Raw genomic sequence first — 12,047 nt, 5'->3', positions numbered from 1 at the left:
AAATATAGATAACTTAAGAATTTTTGAAGAAAGTTTTGCCCTGATGGAGTTTAAAAATTGCTCCTGAAAAAATACAAAGTGAGGATTCGATTCATTATTTAGGCTATAAAATAGGCTTACAAAAAATTAAACCCCCAAAGGTACAAATTAGTAGAGATCAATTGCAGACCCTTAATAACTTTAAAAAATTACTAGTCAAGATTTCCTATCTATGGCACAATAATGGGATAAAATCTGATCAAGAGAGCGACCTGAAGGCAGAACAAAGCAGCCAGCATCATCAGCCACCATTCCTGACTTGCCCGTCGACCCTCCCATAGACAGCACGGGGGAAGGGGGGAGGAGAAGGAAGAGGAGAACATGAGGGATCAGGAAGATTGAGTGGGGAGAGGAATAGAGGAGAGCTGCAAGAAAAGAGACAGCAATAGAGGGAGCCACTGTAGGTTTAAAGAGAAATCAGGCACTAGGGAATTGTACAGAGATCCACAGGAATGACCCCAACTAGAACCCTAAGCAATAGTAGAGAAGCTACCTTAAGTGGCCTTCCCCTATAATAAGATTGATAACAACCTTAAATGCCATTCTAGAACCTTCATCCAGTAACTGATGGAAGCAGAAGCAGAGATCCACAGCTAAGAACTGAGCCAAACTCCTGGAATCCAGTTTCAGAGAGGGAGGAGTGACAAACAAAGGGGTCAAGACCATGTTGGGAAAACCCGCAGAAACAGGTGACCAGACCAAGTGGGAGCTCATGGACCCCAGGCTAACAGCTGGGGAACCAACATAGGACCAAAGCAGGCCCCCTAACCGTGGGTGTCAGCTAGTGGGTGTCAACTAGGAACACTAGGCCTCTGGCAGTGGAACCAGAATGTATCCCTAACTGTACAAACAGACTTTGGGGGGCCCATTTCCCATGGAGGGATACTTAGCCTAGATAAGTGGGGGAGGGCCTAGGCCCTGCCCCAAATGACATGACAGATTTTTGATAATCCCTCATGGAAGGCCTCACCCATCCCTACCCCACCCCCAGGGAAGTGGATGGCGGGTTGGTGGGGGGCATGGGAGGATGGGAGGGACAGGGAACTGGGATTGATATGTAAAATAAGATTGTTTCTAATTTAAATAAAATTTATTTAAAAAACCTGATCAATTATTTAATAAAAGCAAAACAAAACACACACACACACACACACACACACACACACAAAAAAAAAAAAAAAAAAAAAAAAAAAAAAAACCTTAGCTGGTACCAAGGACTTAAATAGTCCCAGGGACTTACAGCTGAAGCTGAGAGAGAGCTGGCTTTGGAGGACCAGAAAATACAGGTTGTCTATGTGGGTCACAGGGCCCCAAAGCTTAACTGCATTCTGTTCATATCGCCCTCTGTAAGCATTCCCTTACAGGATTTTAATACATGGGGAAGGTATTATCATAGAATGGATATTTTTACCACATCAACTGAGTAAAAAATTTAAAACTCATGTGGAAAAGATCTCCGAGTTGATTCTAAAAGGAAAATTGAGACTTCAACAATTAGCAGGAATAGACCCAATAGAAATTATAGTACCTTTTACTAATGATGAAATTGACAAATTATGGATAGAAAGTGAACTCTGGCAAAGAGCTTGTGGTAATTTTGGGGAGAGATTAGCAACAATTATTCCAAAAGCAAGAGAATTCAACTTATAAAGAGAACTAGCTGGATCCTTCCTCGAATTGTAAGGCAAATACCAGTAACTGGAGCCCCTATATACTGATGCAAATAAATCAGGAAAGGCAGGATACAAATCAGAAAATTTAAGTAAAGTGGATCTAAGTCCCTATAGTTCTGTCCAAAAGTCAGAATTATATGTTATCCTCATGGTGCTAATGGATCACAAAGAACCTCTCAACATAGTGATTTATAATATGCAGAAAGAGTTGTTTTATATATTAGAACCACTGAATTTATAGCAATGATATGGAATTGACTTCATTGTTTATTCAGTTAAAAGACATACTTGGGGACAGGAATCATCCCATATATAACACACATCTGATCCCATACAGGTTTGCCAGGTCATGAAATTGACCAACTATTGATAGGAAATGTGCTAAAGGCCTCAGAATTTCATAAAAATCACCATTTCAATAGTAAAGGTTTGAAAAAGACTCTTCCATCGCATGGCAGCAAGCCAAGAAAATTATAAGGAAATGTCCTATTTGTTGTTTGTACAACCAAACTCCACTACCTACATGAACAAGGGTACACAAAGGAATGAAATCTGGCAGATGGATATGTTCCATTGTGTAGAATTTGGAAAATCAAAATATGTACACCACACCATTGAAACATATTCGGATTTTCAATGGGCAACTGCTTTGAGTTCTGAAAAGGCTGATTCAGTAATTACATATTTGCTAGACATTATGGCCAACATGGGGATACCTGTACAAATAAAGACAGACAATGCTCCAGCATATGTCTTTAATAAAAGGAAATGGTTTTCTGCTTATTAAAATATAAAGCATATTACAGGTATACTACACAATCCTATAGGGCAGGCAGTTATAGAAAGATCAAATTGAATTCGAAAGGACATACTAAATAAACAGAAAGGGATGATAAAGAATCCCAGAAATAGATGGCATAGTGCTTTATTAACTTTGAATGTTCTGAATGCTAATGAGAAAGGAACAACAGCCTAAGAGAGACACAGAATAGAAAGAACTATGGAATTAAATTAGTCTATATACTTTAAAGATGTCTTGATCTCTGAATGGAAGCCAAAACATGTGTCATGTTGGGGAAGAGCCTTTGCTTTTGTTTCCACGGGTGAAGAGAAGCTCTGGATACCATCAAAATTAATAAATATTTGATGGTATTTGAACAAGATAGCTCTTAATTAGAAGAGATGATAGTTCATCGAGCAACATGGCCGTTTTATCAAAACTAACTTACAAGTATTTTTCATTTGATCAGCTACATCTTGCCAAAGGAGAACTTCCCCAAAATTAGGGCTGGGGAAGAGTTTTATTTTTGTCTTTTTAGGAGAATAAAGGTATCAAGCTAAGGAATCCAGAGACCACTGGACAATTGAGACATCTGAAGAAAAGGGACAAATAATCCAGAAAAACTGTCCCAAGAAAAGTAGTAAATTGGTCTATTAGTCTATCATATTTCCAACAGGATAAAATTTCATAAATCCTCCCACATGTTTGTTTCTGCTTTTCTCTATAGACATATGGTGCAATGGTTCTTTTGTAGTCTCACTCCTATTAAAGATTAAAGCTGGCTTTGGAGTTGGGGGTGAATCTCTCCTTCTCTAAACCCAAGCATGCTTGTTAAAGGAAAATTCAAAATCTGTCTCATGTCAGAAGAGCACCTCATATGGAACAGAAGAAAAATAAATATTGAAGGACTATGTTATTGCCACTAATGTCATAATTCTTTGGCTTTATAATATTATCTAAATATTTATTATATATACTATTTTAAAGTTTTTGTCATGATGTTAATGGCTACATGGAGTACTAATTCTAGAAAAAGGTTTTATCTACCTTCCTTACATATCTTCAGATTGGAGTCTCTACCAGTTTTCTACATTGAACCATGACCACGCCTAACAGTGAGTAACCTTTGAAGTTTCCTAATGGAGAATGGGCCTCACAGTGACAATTTCTCCAGGACAATGACAACACCATTAAGTGCAGAGTCGATCTTAAGTTGGGGTGTCTGAGGCACTAGGGAGGTAGAGACAGGAGTGAAATGGCTGGAGTGAGAAAGGACTGACTAGAAGGCAGAAGGAGACAGGATAGCCATTTCAGCTTGGTAGAGGTAAGAGGTACTGGCTCCGCTACTTCGCTTCTCTGATCTTCAGCTTGAACCCCAGTATCGGCCCCTGAGTTTTTATTATTCATGTTAGAACTAGTAGAGACCCAAGCTACATTTAAACTCCACATACAACTCTATCAGAAAATATTATGAATTTCAGCTCCAGAGGCTAGATTCATTCATATAACTCTTCCCAAGGGAAGTCTATACTACAGACCACCCAATTCAACACAGTTCAAGGGATCACTACTTAAGCTCTGCAGTGCTTCAATGCAATGCAGTGTGCTTACTACCTCTGTCCTCATTTCCAACAAATCTCCTCAAATCTGATCTATGAAGTGAAGGATCTAATTTAAGGCAGTATTTCTGGGGTATACAAGAAATAATACAATTATCTGTAAAATCCTTTGAAAAATATAAAATGCTGACTCTGAGACTTAGATGTTTGAGGCTGGAGGAAGAAGCCAGGCATGTGTAAAACAAAAGGGATAATACATAATTCCAATAAACACTGTGGGCTAAGGATCACCTGTCTAATATTATTCACCCCAAACTATCTCAAAGCTATTCTTTGTTTTTAGTTGTTGTTTTTTCAAGACAGGGTTTCTCTGTGTAGTTCTGACTGTTCTGGAACTCACTCTGTAGAGCAGACTAGCCATGAACTCAGAGACCTTCCTGTCTTTGCCTCCTAAGTGCTTAAAGGGATTAAAAGTGTGTGCCACCACTGCCAGCTGAACTCTATTCTTAGTAGGATAACAAATCTATGATAGATTAGGAATTGCCTTCAAAGGATTATATTTAACATACATACATTAAAATTCATTACTGACCTTGAGAACTTTGGCATTCACAGATTCTTTCTCTTTATAAAAAAATCGAACCATCTGAATAGTTAAGTAAGCAGGTAGCCGGCTGATCTTAGACTAAAAAGAGAAATGGGAAGAAATATTTTATATCTAAGGTCAAACAAGTTTTTTAGTTTTTTTTTTTTTTTAAGTTAACTGGAACCCTTTCTCTTCTCTGCATGTGCATAGTGGGGATGAGTATCTGCATGTGTACTTTCATGCATGTTTATAAGTGTGTAGGCACATGGGCACATGTATGTGTGCTAGTGCAAATGTGTGAATGTGCATGCTAAGATTGACAGCAGGTGTCTTTCTCAATCACTCCTCACCTTTTCTATCTTGTGTGAACTCAGAATTCACTGTTCTGACTAGTCCAACGAGCCAGCTCCACCTGCAGCACCCTGGGATTAAAAGCAGGAAGCCATGCCTACCCAGCTTTGACAACAGTTTGCCTGCTGAGCCACCTCCCTGCCCCAAACCCTTTCAATAAAATGGAATTCAATTTCAAAAGGAAATATATAACTTACAGATTTGATGTACAAAGCATTTCTCTGCAATGTTGGAGACTGTTTAGTAATTTCTTCCTGAAGTCGCTAAAAAGGGACATTATAGACAACCAAACATCAGATTTTACAACTATTTTCTGCAAAACAAAATGACAGTCTAATTTTTAAAAGCAGCACTATTTAATTAATAATATATCAGTGAATTTCTCCCAGTGAAAATCAGAATAAACATGACATGGAAAGGTATTTTTTTAAGACTTTACTCAGTATTTATAAGAAATCATATATACTATTAAGAATTCTTCCTACCAGGTGGTGGTGACCGACACTTTAATCCCAAAACTCAGGAGGCAAAGGCAGGCAGATCTCTGTGACTTCAAGGCAAGCCAGAGTTATTAAACAGAGAAACCCTGTCTTGAAAAACAACAAACTAAAACAGACACACACACACACACACACACACACACACACACACACACACACACACAAAAGCCTCAGATACAATGTTGCTCAAAGTCAAAGAAAGGATATTGTTATTGTTATTTTATTAATACTAAAGCTTCCTGTCACCCTGTAACATTGAATAATCAGAATACTCATACTAGAAATAAAGAGAATGTAGGAAAACCCCTATTCTTCATCATTATATATAAAAGCCTGCCAACATCAATTAGGTTAATTTTAAATCTGAGAAGAATTAACAAAGAAAACTTGTTAATCAGAGGCAGTGGTTCTCAACCTGTGGGTTGCAACCTCTTTGGGGATGTCAACTGACCCTTTCACACAGATCAGACATCAGATATCCTGCACATCACTATTTACACTATGATTCAAAACAGTAGCAAAATTAGTTACAGAGTAGCTACAAATACTAATTTTTAGCTGGGGATCACCACAACATGAAGAACTGTATTAAAGGGTCACAGCATTAGGAAGGTTGAGAACCACTGGTCAAAGGGATGAGAAGAAGTCTTTAGCTACAATTTATCTCCTCTGGTCACATTTGTTAAAGTCTCCATTTCAGAGTAATTTAAAAATGACACAAGTTAGGGCAGGCTTAAAACTTGGGACACAGTCTAGCATATAGTCGACATGTAATAAATATTCTATTATTACCAATATATATCTACATGCATATATATATACACACACATATATATAAATATATATGTATATATATGCAAAACTAAACATGAACTAAAAGAACTTACGGCTTATAGTTACAGTATCGTACAATTGTGTAACTCTGATTTTTTAAAAATTACCAATCACATTATAAAATGAATCACTGCTTTAAAACAAAGCATGCAAAGGTGAAAAATGAAGTAAAATGTCTTCAGAAAACCCATACAAATAGCTGAGTGGTGGTGGCACATGTCTTTATTCCTAGCAATTAGGAAACAGAAGCAGGTGGATCTCTGAGTTCAAGGCCAGCCTGCTCCTCAGAGAAAATTCAAGGGATACACAGAGAAACTGTTTCTCAAAAAAAAAAAAAAAACCAAAAAACTCCAAACACAATCTTTAAAATTATAAAAGAAAAAGAAGAAGAAGCCCACCCAATTCAGCAATTTTTTTTTTCAAGAAAGTATAGCTGGAAGTCAGTGTGCTGGTAGACAGTGTTCCCCAACTACACAGTGTATACACATGTACATACACATCTGTGTTGAAGTATTCACCAGCAAGTTATACGTAACATAATGCAATGTTATCAAGTTGCATCTAGGACTCTGAAGTATAGTTTTCTTAAAGTTTTACAAAATTAAGAAAACTACCTGCAGAGTCCCTTGTCAGGGCATTCCATTCTAACTCCAATTAACATTCACATTTCATTTTTATGATAACTTGTATTCAGTAATCTATGAAACTATGTTAATAATGCTTTATTAGTTAAAAGACCAATTCAAATGTGACTTTCAACTACACAGTTAATTTTTGGTACTCAGACTAGCTATGTTTTATTGATGGCACCATGAGCACTGAATTAGGAGAAACACTGGGTAGGTTCTTGCAAACTTCTAGTCACCTTTCCATTAACAGATAACCTTATGTGGAAACCATTTAAAGACATCTTATTTCACTTACAGTGCTTAACTTATAACCAATAGCACCCTAACTCACACTCAGATCAATCCTAATGCATGTTATCTTGGGTCTTGTGGACTCACTTAAACCCCACCTTCAGAGGAACACACCTCAAGATTGCCCTCTGAACTCCTCACACATACCACAAAACCCCACAATCTGTGCATGCACAACTCCTCTGCAAATAACCAGCAAAGCACAGCAAGGAGCACCTTTGAGTTAATAAACTTTTACCAACAAGCATATTCACAAATACAGAACCCACATGACGCTCAGCCATGGTTTCCTTACCAATTTAAGCCCTGTGAAAAGATATTTAACTTCTTGGTTGATGAAACAACTAAGCTGAAGTTGATTTTCCTTTCCTTTGGTGACCTCCTCTTCTTCAGATTCCGTACATTTCATGCTTTGCAAATTAAGGAATGGCAACAAGCTATCCAATTTGTTAATTAATCTTGAAAAGAATAAATTATCCTATAGTTACCAATACCCATTCATTGAATTATTTTAAACAATAGTCTCCAATAAAGTTTCACTGAAAAATGCAACTCTGAGATACCATCTTACACTGACCAAAATGGTTAAAATCAAAAACCCCAATGACAATCTATGCTAGAGAGGATATGGAGAAAAAGGAACACTCCTCCATTGCTGGTGGGAATGCAAACTTGTAAGACCACTCTGGAAATCAGTATGGCCGTTGCTCAGAAAAATGGGAATCAGTCTACCCCAAGATACCGCAATTCCTCTCTTGGGCATATACCCAAATAATGCATGTCCATACAACAGGGACCATGTTCAACCATGTTCATAGCAGCATTGTTTGTAATAGCCAGAACCTGGAAGCAACATAGATGCCCCTCAACTGAAGAATGGATAGAGAAAATATGGTACATTTATACAATGGAGTACTACTCAGCAGAAAAAGCAATGGAATCTTGAAATTCACAGGCAAATGGATGGAACTAGAAGAAACCATCCTGAGTGAGGTAACCCAGTCACAAAAAGACAAACATGGTATGTACTCACTCATATATGAATTTTAGACATAGAGCAAAAGATTACCAGCCTACAATCTTCTTCACCAAAGAAACTAGGAAACAAGAAAGACTCTAAGGGAAAAATGCATGGAGGGGCAGGAACCCCTAAGCTAATTGGGAGCATGAGGGTAGGGGAGAGGGAGCTGCCAGAATGAGAGGAGGAAAAGAGGAGGGGAGAGGAGGAAATGGAGGAGCAGAAATGTTGAGTTGGGGGAAGAATAAAGGAGAGCAGGATGAGAGATACCATATCAGAGGGAGCCATTAAAAGTCTGAGGAGAGATCTAGTGAGATTTCCAGAGATCTACAAGGGTGACACAAACTGACAATCTAGGCAATGGTGGAGAAGATAACCTAAATGCCCTTCCCCTATAATGAGACTGATGACTACTTTTTATGGCATCCTAGAGTCCTCATCCAGGGGCTGATGGAAGCAGAGGCAGACACCCACAGATACACACTGACCTGAACTCTGGAGCCCAGTTGCAGAGAGGGAGGAATGAAGAACAAAAGGGGTCGGTACCAGGCTGGTGAAACCCACAGAATCAAATGGCCTGAACAAGGGGGAGCACATGGACCCCAGACTGCTGTCTGGGAGGCCATCACAGGACTGATCCAGACCCCTGAACATGGATGTCAACGAGGAGGCCTCTGCACTCTAGGGGGGCCCTAGTAGTGGATTAGTATTTTTCCCTGGTGTAAGAAGGGACTTTGAGAGCCCATCCCACGTGAAGGGATGCACTCTTGGCTTGGACACAGGGCGGGGATGGCCTAGTCCCGGCCCAGGATGATGTGGTGGACACTTTGGGGAGCCCCCATCAAGGGCCCTACCCTGCCTGGGGAGTGAGGGTGGACAGGGTGGGGGGCAGGTGGGAGGCTGGGGGAAGGGGAGGGAGAGGAGAAGGGATTGACATGTGAAGCAAGCTTGTTTCTAATTTGAACTAATAACAAAACAAGGAAAAAAAAGATTCACTGAAAAATGCTCTAAGAATACTCATTTGCATACCAGCAGCTATTATCAGACCACAACAAGATAAGCTGTCATTCTGGTAAGATCTTAACAATCAAAAGATGAGAAACCATGCTCTTCAGATTTCTACTCATAACTCAGAAAACAGCAGTTCCTTGAATTCATTACATTATTAATACACTAATTTCATGTGAGTGAAACTTTTCTATGAGATAAATTACTGTGGAGAGAGCATCAGTGGCTGAGCAGCCTGGAAGCATCACAGCAGCAGCTTCCAGAAATTATCTTAATAAGTACCTCTGGGAAAAAGCACCTGTGTTCCAGCCAGGATCCAGTAAAATCCTCTGTGTGAGATACCCAGCCACATTAGTGACCAAAAGAGCCTCAGACCTGCCTGCACGTAGAGGAGTGATCTCCAGAGCAGTGGTCCCACCTGCAGCTGCAGTGACCATTGGAGTTATGGCCTCACCTGCATCTGGAGGAGCCTTAGTCCTCCCAACACTTGGAGAATCAATCAACAGGGCCACACTCCCCAACAACACCAATTGGAGGGAGAGAGAACCCCTGAAGCACAGGCACCAACTGTACGGACTGGAGGAAGGGAGGGGTAGACAACAGTATAAGAATACACTCAACAACACAAAGAGCAATATGGCACCATGAGAAACTAGTGGCTCTACAGCAACAAGACCTGAACATGCCAAAGCAGATGAAGCAGAAGAAAACTAAAAAATAAGTTTATCAAGATGACTGAGACACTTAAAGAGGAAATGAAAAATTCCCTTAAAGAGATGGAGGAAAAGACAAAAAATTGGAAGAAATCAACAAATTCCTTAAAGGAAACCAATCAAACAGGTGAAAGAAACGGTTCAAGACTTAAAATTGAAATAGAGGCAAATAATAATAATAATAATAATAATAATAATAATAATAATAATAAATATAATAATAAAACACAAACCAAGGAAATTCTGGAAAGGGAAAAATCTGAGTAAATTTTCAGGAACTAATGATGCAAGCATAAACAACAGAATACAAGAGATGGAAGACAGAATCTCAGGTACTGAAGATACACTAGAGGAAACAGATACATTGGTCAAAGAGAATGTTAAAGCCAACAAATTCTTAACAGAAAATATGCTAGAAGCCTTTATCATTTATTACAGAAGTAGCAATTAACATTCTAGGTTATCAGCTCCAGAAGATTTGTTTCTATGAATTTGGCTGTATGTAGAATACATATTGGGTGCTTCGTATTCTCAAATAGGCCCCAGAGAAAGGAATTCCTCCTCACCAGGCAGTCAACAGTAAAAGCTGCAACCTCAGGATCTCTCACTACATAGCCTTAGTTTTTCCCTCTGATACAGTGCTGAGAAACCCCCTTTAATCAGCTGACAGCATGTATTGCAAGTCATGTCTCCCCGAGGCGCCCACATTTCTCATAATCTTACTGGACTTCCTGGCTCTGAGAGATATGCATGTCCTACTGTCAGAGTTGTTACATATACCTATGGATATAAAAACTAGAAGCCTTGTGAAATAGGAAGAATTTTTAGAAGCAACTTTTAAATCTTAAAAGAACTTTAAGCAAGCTTTTAGAGAAAGAACTTTTGAGGACAGAATTTTTAGAGAGAAATCTTAAAGAGAGCTTTTGGCAAGAATATTTTTAGAAGAATAAAAAGAATAAAAAGCCTTCATTCTTGAAAAATAAAGAGCTATGAGAGGAACACATGTGTGAGCCAGTTTATTTCCTTTTGGTCCTCAGATCATATCTCTAATAGGGATACAGAAAGGAGAATACCAGCTCAAAGGCACAGAAAATGTATTTAACAAAATCACAGAAGAAAACCTTCCCAACCTAAAGAAGGACATGCCTATGAAAATACAAAACACCAAATGGATTGGACCAAAAAGAAAAGAAAAAAAGTCCCCTCACCTCATAATAATCAAATACTAAACATACAGAATAAAGAAAGAATATTAAGAGCTGCAAAGGAAAAAGGCCAAGTAACATACATACAAAGGCAGACCTATCAGATTTATATCTGACTTCTCAATGGAAACATGAAAGCCAGAACATCCTAGACAGGCATTATGCAGACAGTGCCAGCCCAGACTACTAATCCAAGCAAAGCTTTCAATCACCATAGACAGAGAAAACAATATTCCATGACAAAACCAGACTTAAACAATACCTATCCACAAATCCAGTCCTACAGAAAGTACTAGAAGGAAAACTCCAACCCAAGGAAGTTAGCTACAACCAAAAAAACATAGGCAATAGATAAGTCTCACAGCAGCAAAACCCAAAGAAGGGAAATGCACACACAATACCATCAACAATAAAAACAAAACTAACAGGAACTAGCAATCACTGGACATTAATATCCCTTAATATCAATGAACTCAATTCACCTATAAAAAGACACAGGCTTACAGAATGGATATGAAGACAGAATCCAAAACAAACCTCAACTTCAAAGACAGACAATAACTCAGAGTAAAGGGCTGGGGAAAGATTTTCCAATCAATGGACCTAAGAAACAAGCAGATATAGCTATCCTAATATCTAACAAAATAGACGTCAAACTAAAAGTAATCAAAAGAAATGAAGGATATTTCATATTCATTGCAGGAAAAATCCAACAAGTCTTGATTCTGAACATCTATGCCCCAAATATAAGGACACTCTCATTTGTAAAAGAAACACTACTAAAGTTTAAATCACACATCAAGCCCACACACTAATAGTGGGGAGACTTCAACACTCCACTCTCATCACTAGACAGGTCT

General features: G+C 38.6%; 1 protein-coding gene across 3 annotated transcripts in view; it reads right to left on the bottom strand.

Moving 5' to 3' along the window:
• The window catches only part of LOC100770363 (ubiquitin carboxyl-terminal hydrolase 14), a 44,872-nt gene that overhangs the window by 8,460 nt on the left and 24,365 nt on the right, over nt 1-12,047 (bottom strand). For all 3 annotated transcript variants that reach the window (XM_027403641.2, XM_027403640.2, XM_027403642.2), the window contains exons 10-12: nt 7,539-7,653; nt 5,187-5,252; nt 4,645-4,737 (exon numbers count right to left, since the gene is read on the bottom strand). In XM_027403641.2, coding sequence (XP_027259442.1) covers nt 4,645-4,737; nt 5,187-5,252; nt 7,539-7,653 — 274 coding nt within the window. The remainder of the gene's footprint in view (nt 1-4,644; nt 4,738-5,186; nt 5,253-7,538; nt 7,654-12,047) is intronic.

The sequence above is a fragment of the Cricetulus griseus genome, chromosome 2, assembly GCF_003668045.3.
Source record: "Cricetulus griseus strain 17A/GY chromosome 2, alternate assembly CriGri-PICRH-1.0, whole genome shotgun sequence".
Lineage (NCBI taxonomy): Eukaryota > Metazoa > Chordata > Mammalia > Rodentia > Cricetidae > Cricetulus > Cricetulus griseus.
The sequence above is the reverse complement of the archived record's forward strand: the minus strand, read 5'-3'. Positions and strand labels throughout refer to the sequence as shown.